The sequence below is a fragment of the Calliphora vicina genome, chromosome 3 (genome assembly GCF_958450345.1).
Source record: "Calliphora vicina chromosome 3, idCalVici1.1, whole genome shotgun sequence".
In the NCBI taxonomy this organism is placed as follows: domain Eukaryota; kingdom Metazoa; phylum Arthropoda; class Insecta; order Diptera; family Calliphoridae; genus Calliphora; species Calliphora vicina.
This window is the reverse complement of record NC_088782.1, coordinates 96,339,526-96,359,030: the sequence shown is the minus strand read 5'-3', so window position 1 is coordinate 96,359,030 and position 19,505 is coordinate 96,339,526. Positions and strand designations below refer to the sequence as shown.

Genomic DNA, 19,505 nt, shown 5'->3' with positions numbered 1-19,505 from the left:
TATTTTTCGCAAACAACATTCATAATCAACTAAGCATAAACGGGCGGATATAGCTAGATCTACGACCAATATTTCGATATGTTACAAACGGAATAAGAAAATCCAATGAATGAACACTATTCAAATAAGAGCCTTTCAGCCATCGCTAAATAAATTGTCATGTCCATATTGACTTATAGAAAAAGTGGATAAAAGTTCAGCTGCTCACTTTAACCCTTAAATGCATATTGTTGCCAATTGTCTACATTCCAGTTCCACTTAATTTTAGATGAAAATAAGCTTGATACTAATTCAGATTCTCCTTCAGCAAAATCAAATGGATTACGATGAGTCTCAGCTAAAGAAATTATAAATCAAATTAAAGCTATAGGAAATATGTATATTAAATAAAAATCAAATAAATATTTGATGATTTATAGAAAAATAAAAGTAAAAATCATGCATTTAAGGGTTAACTTTACCTGGTTTCCAAATCAGAAGAAAGTGCATTTGAGAAATCATTTAAATTCTGTACTTCAATTTATTAATGAAATTAAAACTTATACTATACACTAATTGAATACGTTAAAAATATCAGCAAAGCTTCTCCATAAAATATACAAATTAGAGGTAATTTAACCAACCATCAAAAAATAACAAATTACACCGTATCTGCTATATGTTTAATCCACCTCCTCAATAGTAGGTCCGCCAGCAGAGGCACCTGGACCACCAGCACCAGACATGCCACCTGGTGGTGGAGCAGCACCTTGATAGAGTCTAGTGATAATGGGATTGCAAATATTTTGCAATTCTTTTTGTTTATATTCAAACTCATCCTTTTCGGCTTGCTGATTGCTGTCCAACCACGAAATGGTCTCATTACACTTATCCATGATCAATTTACGATCACTTTCCGATACCTTCGATTTTATATTGTCATCGTCGATGGTGGATTTCATTTGGAAACAATACGACTCCAATGCATTTTTGGCATTAATGCGTTCCCGCTGTTTCTCATCTTCATTGCGATAGGCCTCAGCTTCATTGACCATACGCTCAATGTCTTCTTTGCCCAAACGACCCTTGTCATTGGTGATGGTGATTTTGTTCTCCTTGCCGGTGGATTTTTCCACAGCCGTTACATTTAAAATGCCATTGGCATCAATATCGAAAGTAACCTCAATTTGAGGAACACCCCGGGGAGCTGGTGGTATGCCACTCAATTCAAACTTACCCAATAAATTGTTGTCCTTAGTCATGGCTCTTTCGCCTTCAAAAACCTGTATCAATACACCCGGTTGATTGTCGGAATAAGTGGTAAACACTTGGGTTTGTTTGGTGGGTATGGTGGTGTTGCGCTTGATAAGCACTGTCATGACACCACCGGCCGTCTCTATGCCCAATGATAGGGGAGTAACATCCAAAAGTAAAAGATCTTGTACAGCCTCCGACTTGTCACCATGCAAAATGGCAGCCTGGACTGCGGCGCCATAAGCTACAGCCTCGTCTGGATTAATAGACTTGTTCAACTCTTTGCCATTGAAGAAGTCTTGCAATAGCTTTTGAACTTTGGGTATGCGAGTAGAACCACCCACCAAAACTATATCATGTATCTGACCCTTATCCATTTTGGCATCACGCAAAGCCTTAGCTACCGGTTCCATGGTACCTCTGAACAAATCGCCATTCAACTCTTCGAAACGGGCCCTAGTAATGGAGGTATAAAAATCAATGCCATCAAATAGGGAATCTATTTCAATGCTGGCCTGCGAAGATGCAGAGAGTGTACGTTTGGCTTTCTCGCAAGCTGTGCGCAAACGTCTCAAGGCTCTCTTGTTGGTGGTCAAATCCTTTTTATGTTTGCGTTGAAACTCTTGCACAAAATGATTTACCATGCGATTGTCAAAATCTTCACCACCCAAATGGGTATCACCAGCCGTAGACTTTACTTCAAATATGCCATCTTCAATAGTCAAGATGGAGACATCAAAAGTACCGCCACCCAAATCAAAAATCAACACATTTCTCTCACTGGTGCCTTTCTTATCTAGACCATAGGCTATGGCGGCTGCTGTAGGTTCATTGATAATACGCAAAACATTTAGACCGGCTATAGCTCCAGCATCTTTAGTGGCCTGTCTTTGGGAGTCATTGAAGTAGGCTGGCACAGTGACAACTGCATCAGTAACAGTTCTACCCAAATATGCCTCGGCAGTTTCTTTCATTTTCGTCAAGACCATAGACGATACCTCTTCGGGGAAAAAAGTTTTCTTTTCTCCCTTGTACTCCACGCGAATCTTGGGCTTGCCGCCATCACTTACCACCTCGAAAGGCCAATGCTTCATATCACCCTGCACGGTGGCATCCTCAAACTTTCGGCCAATCAAGCGTTTCGCATCTAAAAACAAAATATAGTCATGAGAAGATTTATACAAAATTAATTACAACGACTAAAGTTACGGTTACACATGGCAAATATTTGATGAAAAGGACGTAACCACTAAATAAGATAGATTTGAATTCTGTTATTTATTTGATTTATTATACCCTTCACCTTCGTGAGAAGGGTATACTATATAAGTTTGTCATTCCGTTTGTAATTTCCACAATATAATTTTCCTACCCTATATATTCTGGATCCTTATAGATAGCGGAGTCGATTAAGCCATGTCCGTCTATCTGTCTTTTCAATAATTCTGTCAGAAATGCTTTCGAGAAGTTTCCTATTCAAAATCAGCAAAATCGGTCCACAAATGGCTGAGATACATATAAGGAAAAAACCAGGACAACCTCGTCTGGATTACTAAGTCATTAATATAGACAATATGGATATATAATGATAGATATTTCAAAGACCTTTGCAACGACGTATATAAGACCATAGCAAGTTGGACCTACAATGGGTCAAAATCGGAAAAAATATTTTTTAAACCGAATTTTTTTTCACCAAAAAAAAAAAAAAACGATCCTATTTCTTCGGCTGTGTTCCGATTTCAAAACGATCACATATATATAATCTCCTCGTCTCTTATAACTTAGGAGATATTCGCATTTAAAAATTAAATTTTCATCATTTTTACCCACCCTACTCCAGTTTTTTGATAACAGCGGATCCAAATATTTCCCGATTTTCTCCATTTTTCTTTTGTTGGACTAACAATAAATTTATGAATTGTTTAAAAATCATGACTGAGTCCAAAGTTACATGAATTTCAATTTTAAAAATTTTAAAAAGGCGATTTTTCGCTATTTTTTTTGGAAAAAAGTACTATTATTCTTTTTAAGTTATCTAAAAAATTTCTAAAAGGATGTATAAAGAATTTGTACTTTTTAAAAAGCTAACTTTACATTGAATGATTTAAATTAAAAAAAAATTGAAAACTTTTAATACCGAGGGGACCAGGTCCATTCAAAGAACGCCTATTTTTTATGTAAAATTCAACTTTAGTGCAAAAATTCTCTAATCGCATACTCGATATCAAAATATAGTAACCCATTTTACATGGCCCATTATGTTCTTAATTATTTTGTAAAGGATTCCGATAACCCCTGGTATGGATATTATAGCCTAAAAACTAAAAAATCCCATTTTTGGGATTTTTCAACACTTTTTTGGGAATTGCGATATTCCTGATTACAATTTTAAAAATTGGTGTTCAGTTTTTCATTTTAAATCGAAAAATCTATATTACTGTAAAATTTTGTTAAAAAATATTCATAAATAAAAATTTTATTTCAAATTAAAATATTTGTATCTTTGCAAAAAAAAAGCATTTTTTGTCATATTTTTCAAAAAAGTGTTCCATGATTTTTTTAGTTGTAAAAAGTTATATATATCTTTGAAAAGTAGACAAAATTCCCTATCCGTTGACATATAATATGTCTACATTGTCCTTTTTACGTTGCGAATTAATTAGGGAAAACTTAACAACTCGCAGAGAATTTACCTAGCACTGTTGTTTACATTCATAAAAATGTTATTTGCAGGCAAACAAACTTTTTATGAATTTTATGAAGAAATAGGATCGTTTTAAAAATTGAACATACCCGAGGTGTCCTACTTTGGGGAACCCTGGCCGCACTACCGGTGGGCTCATGCGGTCAAATTTCATTCAAATCGGACTAAGGGTTTAGAAGTTACAGATTATTTTCCCTCTTTTTTTTCTAATACCACTGTGCGTCGTTGCAAAGGTCTTTGAAATACATATCATCCTGGTTATATCTCCTTATATCTCAGCCATTTGTGGACTGATTTTCTCGATTTTAAATAGCAACCGAGCCGGAAGATTTCCGGAGATATTGATGTATGAATCGAGTATGTAAATTATTTGGGGGCTTTTGAAAGTTGATTTCAACAGACAGACAGGCGGACAGACATACAGACGGATATGGCTTAATCGACTCCGCTATCTATAAGGATCCAGAATATATATACTTTATAGGGTGGGAAAATTATATTGTGGAAATTACAAACGCAATGACAAACTTATATTTGTGCTAAAACCAGTTGTTACAATTTTTTTAAATACATATTTGCGATTTGTAACCGTACCTTAACTGACCCATCATTTCCAAATTAAAACATTTCGAATTAATTCATTCGCAAACTATTGTCTAAAATAGTTAGCAAGTGAATAATTTATAAATTAATTTTGTGGTTTTTAAAAATATATTTATATCTTGGAAAGGATACATAATTTAAACAAAATTATACACACACAGGTAAGTAAGATTAGGACTAAAAATAATTTAAAAAAATAATGTATTTTATTATTAACAAAATACGGATACAGGAGGAGCACATGAAGTCATTCAATATTCAAGGTTACAGGACTGAAATTAAATAAAAATTCATAATAATTTAACATTCCAATTAAATACTTTGTCCTTTTAAGGATTCCACGAATGTAAGTATTTTAATAAAATGGAAAAAGTGGATTTAACTACAAGGTAATGATAAATGGTAAACAAATGTAATGAGGTAAAGTAAAACAGGGAATTTAAGAAAAATATGTATGTCTCATTATTAAGGAACTCATAGACAGAAACTTGCACACACAAACTTAGAAACTCATCTACACAATATTCAAAATTTATTATTTAGGAGTTTGAAATTTCATTCATTCCATGAATGATTTATAAAAAAATTAACTTTTTGACCATGGAGCCATTTTTATTTTTTCTAATTTTAATAAAAGACATATTGACATATGGTAGACATTTTTCAAAATTCTTAAAATATCGGTCTTTACAAAATTTTTTACAAAGAATTTCCTTTAACCCTCTAACTAGAGTTTTTCACGTGAATTCCCGGGAAAGGAAATCCCGGGAATTCTGCAAAATTTTCAATCCCGAAATCCCGGGAAATTGTGCAAGAATTCCCGGGAATTATTTTCCTTAGTTTTATGTGATATTTTTTGAACTTGACTTTCTCTAAAAGAAGATAAATACAAGAAAAAAAGATTTAACCCAAATAGACCAATAACAACTTCATTATTCAAAATATTCCAAAAGCTCATGAATGGTCACGGCTGTCACAGAATTGTATTCCGATCGAAAGTGGAATTATTTTTGTATTTTGCTTTTTTACAAAGAGTAAAAAGAAACTCCGATGGAAACTGAAGCCATTCCGACTCAAATGACAAATGTTAACAGGTTTGTATATAGCCAAAATCAGAAATCGAATCAGTTTATACCTTTTATTATATTTTTATTGGATTTTTTTATTTGTATCCGATTACATTTTTTTTGCGAAGTCTACATTCTTGAATAATTTGCTCTAGGCGGCAATTCTCGGGATCCCGGGAAATTTTAAAATGAATCCGGATTTCCCGGGATATGAAAAAGTGTTGACTGTAACCATATATATGGTTACATTAAACAAGAATATGTTTGTGACAACCATTTATATGATGATGGACTTACCATATTATGTTGCTCTCGACTTTTGGATATAATAATTTGAGAACAACATATTATGATAAAATATTCATCATAAATATGGTTGTCACAAACATATACTTCTTTACTGTAACCATATATATTGTAGATACAATCATGTGAATCGTAAATTAACCATATTATGGTTACCACAATCATGTAAATAGTTACTGTGACTATAATATTGTTAAAAAAAAATGTAACAATATTGAAATGGTTATAGTAAACATGCTCAACTATAATTTTTCTCTACGAATTTATAGATATAGTTCTTCAACGATACTCATTGTCATTTATAACTGCATTGTTCCGACTGGCATGCAATTTTACATAGATATAGTAGAGGAGTACTCTAGTTTTTACCACGAATACCAAACTAGAGGCGCTGCACAGTAGGGGAATTACAAATTTCCCAGGCTATAGAGGAGGTGTAGTTGAGGTCTTGAATATGTATTTTAAACACCAAGAGGTGTGGAGCCCCAAGGCCCCCAAAGTATATGCCAAATCATCGCTGTATTTATATTAGAGTTCGTTTGGTGGCCAGGTCTCTTCATTTGTTTTTCGGGTATCACCATTTTTTGAAGGGTTGTAATTAGGGTTTGGGGTTTCCCGGATATTTTTATTTCCCGGGAAACGGGAATGAAAAATTTCATTTCCTTTAATTTTTTACTATTAGTAAAATAAGTAAAAAAGAAAATTATTTTATAAAATTGTGGCATTTTAGTATAAACAAAAAGAAAAACAATACATTACAATTCAATTGTATTAACATAAAACAAAAAAATTGGTTAGAATATTTGGAGATCATTTTATTAAATATTATTTAATACAAATAATGTTCGTCATAGAACTATTTTTTTAAAAAATGAGTTTTCAAAATAACTGTGGCATTCAATAAGTCATCTGACATCCGATTTCTTAATTTAGTGGCAAAGTTTCCAGCCACCGAGGAAACTCTTTCGCTTTCCACAGATGTTGGCTTTATCGTCAGTAAAGCATTATAAAGACAATCTAAATGTTTTGTCCGATTGGTATTTGGTTCAAATAAAACTAATTCCCGTTTAAAAACACTTTCAGCTTTTGATTTTAAATGTTTAGAGTTTTCTTTTGCAATATTGATTGCATATTCTAATTTTGCTCCATTTGTATTTCGGAAACATCATCATTTACTCTTACAAGTGTGTGTAAGATCAAACAGTATCAAATAAAATTAAAATATTAGTTTTGAATCATAGGTAAAATAATTTTTTGAGAAAAAATTTAAAACTACGTTAATTTTAAATTTCCCGTTTTTCCCGGGAAAAAATTTTAAATTTCCCAGGAATTCCCGACAATAATTTTACCCCAAACCCTAGTTGTGATAGAAAGGAAATATTGGTACCGTTTTTCTAAGCTTAAAATACCATTTCATCGTGCATGTTTAATTACGTTCCACCATAGTTGGACGAAAAATTATGTTTAATTTATAGATCCTATCATCAGCGCAGGTCTGTTGGATTCGTTCTTCTTAGTCGGATGTAGTCATTACTTCTCATTAATCAGCCTTATCATGTAAGGCGTAGGCGTTTTACGACAACGACAGTTTTGTAATAGATTAATGAAACAGGTTGAATAATTTCTTTAATCTAGTACGAAACTGTCGTTGTCGTAAAACGACTTCGCCTTACATGATAAGGCTGAATGTTCGTGCAAGTGGGTTAGGGTGAACTTCTAACTTTTTCAAATATGACTCCGCTTGTTTTTTTATTTCATTTTTCACCAGGAAGACACCTAGGTCCTTACACAGTACAACACATGATTTTGGGACTCAATTCTGACAATTGCACGTGAAAGTAGTCCCAAAAATAAGAACTTCTGCATTATTAGTTTTGTCAAGTTGGCTGCCGTAATAATTTAATGGCCATAGGAATTTTTTTCCTCAAGGTGGATTTTTATCACTTTTTCTATATTTTAGCACGGTTATATCTCGTATACCGTACGGAATATCTCTTTTGTGGCTGAAGCAAAGTTGTAGATATTGAATAGTAGAAAAAAAGTACGGAACATACCTATCCGAAAAAGGTGCATCCAGTGCCTTAAAAATCGCAAAAATGCCAATTTTTTAAATTTTTTTACCAATTTTTCACCTTTTTTGCTCAATAACTGGATTACAAATCCAATTATGGACTGATCACCATGAAATTAGGTCGTGTGATTTGTGTCTATATGAAAGTTATTTATCATGAATTTTGTATGTATACCATAATTTTTTACAGATTTATGTACTTTAAAGTGATTTTCGGAAGCGTGTCTTATATGGGACCTATGACTAATTATAGACCGATCATAAACAAATTTGGTACATATAATTTGTTCGGCCCAAGGACGAAGCCTGTTGAAATTGGCTGAAATCGGTTCATTATTTCACATAGCCCCCATACAAATGTCCTCCCGAAATTGGATTTTATCGGTCATAAATGTTTAATTTATATATGTATCTACACAAATTTCGCTCCAAATAAGTTTTATATATAAAAAATTCATGTCAAAAAATTTTATTATGATCGGTCCATAATTATTCATAGCCCTCATATAAGATCCGTTTCCTAAAATCACTTTAAAGTGAATAAATCTGTTAAAAATTATGGTATACATACAAAATTCATGATAAAGAACTTTCATATAGACACAAATCACACGACCTAATTTCATGGTGATCAGTGCATAATTGGATTTGTAATCCAGTTATTGAGCAAAAAAGGTGAAAAATTGATAAAAAAAAAATGAGCATTTTTGCGATGTTTAAGGCACTGGATGCTCTTTTTCGGGTAGGTATGTTCTGTACTTTTTTTCTACTATTCAATATCTACAACTTTGCTTCAGCCACAAAAGAGATATTCCGTACGGTATACGAGATATAACCGTGCTAAAATATAGAAAAAGTGATAAAAATCCACCTTGAGGAAAAAAAATGCCTATGGCCATTAAATTATTACGGCAGCCAACTTGACAGAAGTTCTTATTTTTGGGGCTACTTTCACGTGCAATTGTCAGAATTGAGTCCCACAGCAATGAACTGAAAAATGTTGTACTGTGTTATGAATGTTAATAATCCAGTTGATTGCATATACATACATATGTATATATATAAAAAATTAAAAAAATAGCTTCCGATCGGAAAGATTGCACCAAGGTTAGTTTTATTGGATAGTAATTCAGACACAATTTTTCAACAAGATCGGTGGAGAACTCTCTGAGTTAGAGGGGGTCAAAATTTTTAATATCTTTTTTCGAAAGAATGAAGAAATAGCTATCTAAACTATTTGGGACACATTTTGCTAAGAACAATAGGTAATAAGTTACTTGGATGAGAAAAATCATATGTTTGGCCAAAATGTCAAATTTTGACCCGCTCTAACTCCGAGAGTTCTTGACCGATCTTGTTGAAAAATTGTGTCTGAATTACTATCCAATTAGACCTTGGTGCAAATTTCATCGTGATTGACGTGAAATCCCCCATACGTATAACCGAGATACCCACCCACTCTGTGGCCTTGAGGTTACACAAACCCCCATTGGCCCAAATTCAAAACATAAACTAAAGTACATACTGTTTTTCGAAATTACACTGTGCGCTGTGGTTGAGACCCCGTGAGAGACAATGAAAGAGACTTTTGAATTGTAATAAATAGATTTTATTTTATTTCCATTTATGACTGCGGTATATTCTGAACCTGTTTTATTCATATTATTGAATATAGGATCTTCGTAGTTGTGATCTCAGATCATAGTTTTCGATATAAATATGATAAACTTCCTAAGTATTGCATTAATATTTCATCACCATTTACTGTATTAAATATATTATTCTTTTAACAATACTTGACCCAGAAAATTAATTTTTTTGGTAAAATTAAAGGTCAAATATTTTCATTATAAATAGACAACCAGTAAATATATGGTCCCATTTAATCAATTACCACCTCATATAATTAAGATAAATAGCAATGAAAAAAAGTGAAATTTTCTTTCACTTAAAAGTGAATTTAGTGTATGAAAATGATTAATGAATACCACAGTGCGACCATAATTAAAAATAGTTTATTTAAAATCAGCATACGATTTGTTTACATGGTAAATAGAACAAAATTATGATTTTTAATGCAAAACAAACAGACACACACACTGTTTAAATCAAATTCAAATCAAATTAACATTCAAAAGAAACCACAATGATTTTGGCAACTAAAAATAATACAAAATGATAGCAGAAAATAGAAAATAAAACAATAACATTAACATTAATAAAAAAACATTACCGAGTCGTCGTAACGTGAGGAAAATGAAATGCAGTCCGTCAGTCAACGGACAATTCATACATAAATACATTTAAAATTTTATTCTTGTTGTAATATTCAGAAGAAAATAATTAAATAGACAGACAAATTTCATTTCAGTTAGCAATTGGGTGGGAGATGCACTGAACGAGGTGTCTATGCATGAATTAATTGAGGACAAACATGCTTCAAGAATCTACTTGTAAATATAGACAAATTCGAATCTGTATGTATTCAAAATGCATTAAGTTTACAAATGTTTCATACACTCAAACAATTTAGCAAGTGAAATTTTGTAAAACAATAAATACAATTATTAAAAAGCTCAACAATTTCAATAATTTTTTTAAAATTTTATGAAAGCAATGAGTTATTATGTGAAAAACTTTCAAAGTCAAGTTTATTGTGAGATATGTTTGATAGCCTACTGTAGTGCCAGGATCTATATAAAATTTTTTGATGCGCTCTTTCAGATTTCAGGCACTTGTAAAAATTCCTTGAAAATATATATGGGACATTTCATGTCAAGTGAACCAACTTTTGAAATCAATGTCTTCCGATCGGGATGATTGCACCAATGTTAGTTCTATTGGATCGGTGGAGAAATTTGAGATTTTGACCAAGCAGCTGTTTTTTCTAGACAGCTCTTTCTGCAATCTTTCGAAAAAAATATTAAAATAAAATTTAAAAAATTTTTTCCGAAATCAAAAACTTGTTTGACTTTTTTTCAAAAAAAGGGCCAATTTTGCAAAAAAAAAGAGGCAATCAATTGATGTCTTGAATTACAAAACATTTATTTTGATAGATATGCTACTGGCATCCCACTAAGGGACCAAAAATATCTTAAAGGAATGGACCTAAGCTTTCTTTTAAGTAAAAAAAAATAAAAAGGGCCCATTTTGCAAAGATATCCCACTCGCATTCCACTAAGCGACCAAAAAGGTCTTTAAAGAAAAGACCTACAGCTTTCTTTTGAGAAAAAAGGGAGCATTTTGAAAAAAAGTCAAAAAAGATTTCGGAAAAAAAATGTCAACAATTTTTTCTTTTTTTTCGAAAGAATGAAGAAATAGCTATCTAAACTATTTGGGACAAATTATGCTAAGAACAATAGGTAATAAGTTACATGGATGAGAAAAAACACCTGCTTGGCTAAAATGTCAAATTTTGACATCCTCTAACTCAGAGAGTTCTCGACCGATCTTGTTGAAAAATTGTGTAAATTCTGAAGACATCGATTTCAAAAGTTGGTTCACTTGACATGAAATCCCCCAATATTATTATCCTTAGCGGATTATAACACTTTTGTAAGCATTAAAATATAAAATTGTCATTTCATACAGATAATCCATCGCGATTACCATCTAACATGAATATAAATTAACACAAATAAAATTAAAGTCCTAGCACGGCCTGCCCTAGACTTGACCTAAAGAGTTCTCTTGTACAAGTCAGTTATAAAACAAATATGTATGTCATCCAGCTATGGGAAAAACTCTCTACATTCAATATCGAAATGGAGCTCTACAGAGCTGCATTATACATTCGAAATTGTAATATCTATAGAGATATTGATGTATCCATAATACTCGAGTTCCAACTACACCATTTCCAATTGTATTTCAGAATTTTCTAATTGTATTTCTGAAAGTTTTATTGTATTTCAGAAATTTCTAATTCCATTTGAGAAATTTACATATATTAGATATTTCTCATTTTATTTCATAAATTTGTAATTGTATTTCAGAATTTTCCATTTGTATTTTAGAAATTTTTAATGGTATTTCAGAAACTTTTATGTGTATTTCAGAAGTTTCATAAATATAAGTGGAATATTCTAATATACAATTATAAAATTCTGAAATCTAATTGGAAATTTCTGATATACATATGTATAATTTGAAACTTTAGATATATAATTAGAAATGGTGTAGATCATACAAATAACTTGCAAGGAAGTTTCTATTATTTATGGTCACAGATGCCTTAGAAGAATGGAAACCTTAAACCTAGCCAGCAGTACTGAAAATATGTTCACAAAACTTACACTATAAATTGAAAAATATGCATTATAAAATGTAAAATATTCATAGAAATAGAGAAACTAAAAAAAAAAACGAATTTTAAAATGGCTGTATTTAAATTTTAGTACAAATATACATACATATGTCAGTAAAAACATCATAATAATAAATTATATTATGAAAACTTCGAAATAAATTTTAATATTTTTTTTATATTGTATACCAAAGTATATAGAAGTAGTACGACTCTTTGACAACAGTACCTAACTCTTAACACGTGTTCGAATAATCGAGGAAAAATATATTTTTTAATCGAATGTATACATTTTTTCAATTTAAGGTAGGTTCACACGATTGTTGCAATGCACTGGGACACTATAAAGAAATTGTCCCAATTAAATTCTCCGCAGTCACATGATTGCCTCATTTCAAATAAATTTGATTGTCGTAAATTTATTTTAAATAAATCCATATTGTAAAATACTTCAATATCACATATATTGGTTCGAATTGCATTCTTCAATTGCCTCACTAGAACACAATAAATATTGGTGTATTTTTAAAGTTTATATTGGTGGATGGTTGTCTATCAATCATGATTGACGCACTAGGATTGCATTTTAATAGGCCGTCAAACCACAACAATATTGTTGAGCCAATAAATTGTGAATTAAATTAAACAAAGTTAATCATTCAAATAAAAAATTTATATTTTTCCACAATTATTTGAATGACAACCCTAGTAATTCTTCACTAACACATATTTCGAGTTAGGTACTGTTGTCACAAGTAATGTTATGATGTATATAAAGTATTTCTAAGGCATTTTCATACTGAGTTTTTGAGTTGAAAATAGCATAAATAATAATTAATTTTCGGTCTCTGATAGTAATGGATGAATAGAACTTATAATTCCTGACATTTAAATAATGATTCTCAAATACAAGAAATGCAATTTGATCACCATAAATTCAATACTGAAATATTTTATATAAAACTCCATAAACATGCCTGGCAAAGTAAACATATCCCACGATTTACAGTATTCAACTCGGCTCTAACTCACAACATTTTCTGAGTGTCCAATTTTATATATGTAAATAGGTGTGTTGAATATAAAATTTTTCACAGTGTTTTTTTTTAATAAAGAGGAATTTGGAAAACGAATGATGGGCTCATTAAAAAAATTCTTAATGGAAATTGTCGAAAAATATACTTCGATATAAACTTACCAAAAATGGTATTATTGGGATTCATGGCAACTTGATTTTTAGCAGCATCACCAATTAGACGTTCAGTGTCGGTGAAGGCCACATACGAGGGTGTTACACGATTACCTTGATCATTGGCAATGATCTCAACTTTGCCATGTTGAAAGACACCCACACATGAGTATGTAGTACCAAGATCAATACCAACGGCAGGAACTTTAGCCATTTTTAAAAATAAAAATGAACCTTTTTTGTTTCGAACGAAAAAACAAAAAACACATTACATAACGCTCGAACTTGTGCAAATATTCAAATGTTTTTTTTTACCTTTAATGCACTGATTTGGCTATGGCACACAAGAGTTTGAATGTTAAAGTCGTAGAAAATAGAAGTAGTAGAAGAAATTTGTTTTTTTTTTGGAGAAGGGGAGTGGAGTGCGCTCAAGTATTTAAAAGGCAAAACGATACAGATACAATGAAATGATCAAGAACATTAAAACAAATGCTAAAATGCGCAGGAATTCAAGTACTTTATCCCTTTGCAGCTCCACAGCGCCAGACGTTCTCTTAAACCTTTATAAAAAAAACAACAATCGGAATCAGATTGAAGGCTGAGATTGATCTTGAACGATTAGATTTTTGCACACAATTGCTGCTGATTAAGATGTATGTTGCTAATTTGTTTTTAATTTAAACACTGTTTATTTTTTCAAAATTGATTTATTTCTTATTCTTTTTTCGAAATCTCTAGACTTTTTTTCTTTAGTTTATTTTTAGTTGTTTCAGAATATTTTAATTTGATGTGATTTTTGTTGTTATTATTTGTTGTTTCTGTTGCTGCGGGTTGTTGTTTTCTCAATTTGTAACCGAAATCATCAAAAAAAATATAAATATTTTAGTTTTTCTTGTTTTGTTCCGTACTCGATCGCGGCTATTTGTCGTTTGATAAATTTTCAGTTAATGCATCCACATTTTACATTTAACATCAGAATTTTTTTTATCGTCAACATAAAATGCAATGTGTTTGTTTTTCAGCAGGCAGATGCGCACCATTGCGGGGACTTTGTTAATCCAAATGTTAATTTTTTGGCTGAGGTAGAATTAGTCGAACGTTCGCGTAAAGTTAGTACCTACATGACTTTTACATAAATGTTGTTACGTTTTTGGCTTCTATTGATCATCCAGAACTTTAAAAACTGATTCACATTTAATGTTTTCATACTCCACAACAATGCACAGTAGGCAGAATCAAAATATTCTATTCAATTGGTATTATTTCTTGAAGACGGACTCCAAAGTCCTTTTGTCTTTGATTTGTAATACATCATAGGTTATAAAACTTTTGCACATTTCGATAAAAAATATTGGTTAAATTCGGAAAGAACGAGGGAAACCCTCTAAGCATATTTAAAGAGTTTTCTTTTTTAAAGCTATCCTACCTTTCAAAAAATATTTTTCTAGGAAGCAAAGAGTAATAGCGGTTTTTAGGTCAAAAAAATACAAAAAATTAAAAATTTCTCAATTTTAGAATTCAAAATCGATTATTTTTGGACTCGTTGTTGTTGTAGCATCATGAACAATTTTACAATAATCAATCTGGATGTTCTGGGGGTTCTGCATGTTGTTCAAGTCCAAGAAATTGTGCTAGTTCAATAGGATGAGTCCATAAATCCATAGGACTGAGTGAAGTAGGATTGGCTGAACAGTTAAATATGTGGAGGGTGTCATGAGAACCCTGACCACATGCATGCTGGGCAAAAGTTAAGGATGGCACGGTCTATGCGGGACCAAAATTCATTAATGGTGTTTTCTTTTCTGACACAAAATGTTGCCTATATATTTTGTACCATTTATTAAATCTTACCCACACCCTCATAATGTGTTGCATTTTTAACGATCACAATAGAACAAAAATCATTACCATTTATGCACTTTTCTTTTATGTAGCTTCTAAATATTATAAAACTATACTTTTTGCTTACATAAAAAGTGGTGCATGTCTAACCCTTTGTTAAAATTGAGAGTGAAACATGTTGCATATATTCAGGGTTTTATGGTAACATTATTAGAAAAGAACACGACCAAACTACATTTTTTCAGAAAAGAACACAAAGAAGGGTTAAAGGCAGAATAAATGCATCATTTATGCCAGAAAAGCGGTGGTGGGCGACATTCATACGGTATCCTGCTAGCGCGGAATTGATGGCGTCTCTGTGAATATCGTTCATAGCTGTCATATATGAGCGGCGATCAAATGGATCCTGCACATACCTCTGTATGCACTCCTTGTATTTCCGTAGATCCTGTCTGACATGCCTCGGGGGAGACTCCTACTGTGTGATATTGAAGTTTGGATGACTCCTTCGGTGACATCCCTGAAGGAACTGCTGCGTCAACATGACGTTGTGTTTCTTGACCGGTAGAACCTTGATGTTTGTTTAACTCTACGGGGTTTTGAGCATTGTCTCTAAAGTCCACGAACGACTGTCTGCCACTTATATAGTTATATAGTTCACTATCCACTCTTTGTGTTGTTGGGCATTGTGGACTGCAGTATGTCCTGGAAAAGTGTGGCGTGACTTACAGTTTCGAAGGCTTTCGACAGCTCAAGTGCCAATAGGATAGTCCGTTCAAAAGGCCTCTGCTGATTTAAGCCCTTTGAGATCTGAGTGACTATGGCGGATAATGCTGTAGTGGTACTGTGCATCTTGCGGAATCCATGCTGGTGACGATGACAGGATGACAGGAGGGAAATCGGCCTGTACGATTGTCCTCACTTGCGATTTTCCCAGATTGTCATTTCATTCGACCCATTTTCCAGACATATGGTTACGCTCCTTACTAACAGGTTATAAACCATTGACTCCCCGCTAGCCTAGGTATTTTAGCATCAGCATGGTTATCCCGCCAGGTGCTATAGCCTTTGAAATCTTAGCTGTGTTGATGGCTTCTGCAACTTCAGTTGGCGTGTAAAGTTGTGGTGTGTCCGAGACTGGAAGATCCTGTAGTTTGCGGATAATACTTCTTTACCATTTAGGGTCGGATATCTGCAAACTTAATTGCGACCCTATCAGCCTTCTTTGTCGGATTGGAGAGACACCGAACTGTGGACCACAACTTGCCAACTCCAGAACTTAAGTTGCAGTTCTTCATATGATCCAACCATTTGTTTCGCTTGTCCTCATTTACCAACCAGCTGATATTGCGGTTCAGCTGGGCGATCCTAGGGTCGTCAGGGTTGGTACCAAGATTTATTTTTAAATTGTGTAAAGTATACTTATAAATATACCTACGTAATAAATAATTCTTTTAAGAACATAAACATTAATTTTGGCAACACTCCTGTTGATACACATGTACATATTTCATAATTAGTTTTATTTTTTGCATTTTCACTTTCATTGCTAAAATATAGGACACATATGTATGTTTTGTAAAAATTTGCCTCATTTTAAAGTGGGCAACACCTGTGATTCATTCATAACGACAAATCACAAATAAGTACTAATAACAATAATTTTTATATTTTTGAATGTCGGTCAAAGACTTGTGTTTTAAACACATTTATATCAGTGTCAAAACAACTTCCGATCATTGCCAAATACATTATGCATTCTACGAGTATAATAGACTGCTCCATAAAAATTAAATTGGGAATTGTGACAGTGCGCCCTCTAGAATTGTGTTATGGATTGTCCATTGAATTCAAAAAGTTTACCATTTTTGTACTTAGGTAACCATGATGCATCAAATCTATACAGTGGTTAGTGAAGCCTTTTTTTGCTGTTGGCCTGTGTAATTATTTTTGCATTTTAATGTGTACGTAATTATCGTTCTATGAGATATAAAACACAAAAATTGGTTGAAAATTTTTAAAGTTATTAAAAATTCCGCAGTCCATTAAGGTGTCTCAGGCCACTTGAATAAGAAATGTAGAAACAAAATTAAATTTTACTTTAAATATGTATATCCGTATTTACTTGTATATGAGCGTAACGGTACCGTGAAATAGCTCCCAAATGAAATAACTCCCAATGAAATAACTCCCTATGAAATAATTCCCATCAAAAATGAAATAATTCCCAAACTTGAAAAATGAAATAACTACCAAAGGGTAAAATGAAATTACTCCCAATAATCGGCGGTTTCATAATTTTAAAAATATTACTCCCAAAAAAGCGAAATAACTCCCAATGAAATAAATCCCAATAGAAATGAAATAATTCCCAATCCGAAGCAATTTATTAATGTAATCTAAAAAAAAGGAACGTTTTACTCCTCTGGGATGTCTCAAAAACTGGCTTCACTCAGAAAATTTCTTTTGCATTGCCGGCCTTCGGCCCGGCGCTAAGGTTTTCTACTATGGGATGTATCAAAAACTGGCTTCGCTCAGAATAGTTTTTTGCATTGCGGGCCTCTAGCCGGGCGCTAAGGTTTTCTCCTCTGGGGTGTATCAAAAACTGGCTTCGCTCTGAAAAGTTTTTTGCATTGCTGGCCTTCGGCCGGACGCTAAGGTTTTCTCCTCCTGGGTGTATCAAAATCTGGCTTCGCTCAGAACAGATTTCTTTCATTGCAGAGAGGTTTTATAATATTTCAGAAAGCTGATTTTCATTTCGCACCAGATTAAGAAATCGTTGCAACCTGACAAAGGCCGACGATGTAAAAAGAATCTTTTCTGAGCGAAGCCGGTTTTTGATACACCCCAGAGGAGAAAACCAAAGGCCAAAGGCCGGCAATGCAAAACACTTTTCTGAGTGAAGCCAGTTTTTGATATTTATGGGTTCTGCTTTTGCAAAGTAGAACCCAAAAAAAATGAAATAACTCCCAATACAGTGTAATAACTCCTAATTCCCAAAATAAAATGAAATAAAACCCAACAAAAATGTATTGCATTATGAAATAACTCCCAACAAAAAATTATGAAATAACTCCCTATGCGTTAGGAGTTGTTTCCTAATGAAATAAGTCCTAAGTTGTATGAAAAATTTGTTGGGTGTTATTTCATCTTTTCGTGGGGAGTTATTTCATTTGGGAGTTATTTCACTGTACCGAGCATAACGTTAACCCTTTGTCTAGTATGTTTCAAAACTGCACTTTAAATTGTTTTTTAAATATTTTAGAATTTTTAGAGCATATCTTTGAGGTTTATAATAATATAAACCAATTATGTCAATACATCCCATAGTTTTTCCTTACCGGCGATTTAAATTTTGCGAATTTCGCGTAAAATAAATTGTTTGCGATATTTTTGCGAATAAGATAAATTTTTTTTATTGTTATGAATTTAAAATAAAAAAATCTTTTCAGAATACTATAAGAGTCCAAACAATTTACAATATAAAGTTTAGAAAGCACCAATATAAAAACTAGTGTTTTGTTTTCTTTTCACAATACAAATTCGTCAAACTCTCGATGTATCTTCTATTTCTGCGATCCTCCTCTAAGCAAAGGGTTCTCTTCAGTCTTCCAATAACGATAGACAGCCTCTGCTTTGCAACAGGTGATCCATTTTGTTGGCATTCTCTTCTAAGCTTTCTCTTTTCGAGAAGTAATCGTTCAATATCTGAATTGGAAATAAGCATTTTTGTTTTCCATAATAGGTGACTATTACAGGTGAATGGTCGGAAGATAAATCAAAAGATATTTCCGTAGATATTGAATTTCAATCTACATTTCAGGAAATGTGCAAAGTCTATAAGGCAAGGAAAAAATTCTGAACAAAAATTCTAAATTTTCATGAATTTTAAAGCATTTTCAATACAGTGTCATAATATTAGCTATTTAAAATATGTTCGAAAGATCGATTTTAAATTCGAAATATTCGAGAAGCTCTAAAAAGAAGAAAATATGATAATAATAAAAAAAGTGATCACAGATCGATCTCCTTTTCTTGATTAAACGCTTATTGGCCAAGTTATTAGCGAATTTAGATATTTTGTGTTTTTATATAAAAAAATCGATTTTTTGTCAGAAATATGAGTGATTATAGATCTAGCTCCTTTTCTTGATTAAACTCGCATTGACCAAGTTATAAAC

At 32.4% G+C, this 19,505-nt stretch overlaps 1 protein-coding gene across 1 annotated transcript; it reads right to left on the bottom strand.

Annotated features, from left to right (window-relative positions):
• Positions 1 to 519: 519 nt before the first annotated feature.
• Hsc70-1 (Heat shock protein 70 cognate 1) lies at positions 520 to 14,396 on the bottom strand. The gene is made up of 3 exons (XM_065506169.1): positions 13,798 to 14,396; positions 13,492 to 13,716; positions 520 to 2,380 (listed from the first exon to the last, which is right to left on the bottom strand). The coding sequence occupies exons 2-3, from the start codon at positions 13,694 to 13,696 to the stop codon at positions 663 to 665; spliced, it is 1,923 nt and encodes a 640-aa protein (XP_065362241.1). The 5' UTR covers positions 13,697 to 13,716; positions 13,798 to 14,396; the 3' UTR covers positions 520 to 662.
• Positions 14,397 to 19,505: the final 5,109 nt, after the last annotated feature.

Bases quoted from the DNA above. Each gene is read 5' to 3' on its own strand.
- Hsc70-1 (XM_065506169.1), bottom strand. From the start codon at position 13,696: ATGGCTAAAGTTCCTGCCGTTGGTATTGATCTTGGTACTACATACTCA. The intron at 2,381-13,491 runs GTAAGTTTATAT...TTTTGTTTTTAG, and splicing joins TCCCAATAATACCATTTTTG to ATGCGAAACGCTTGATTGGC.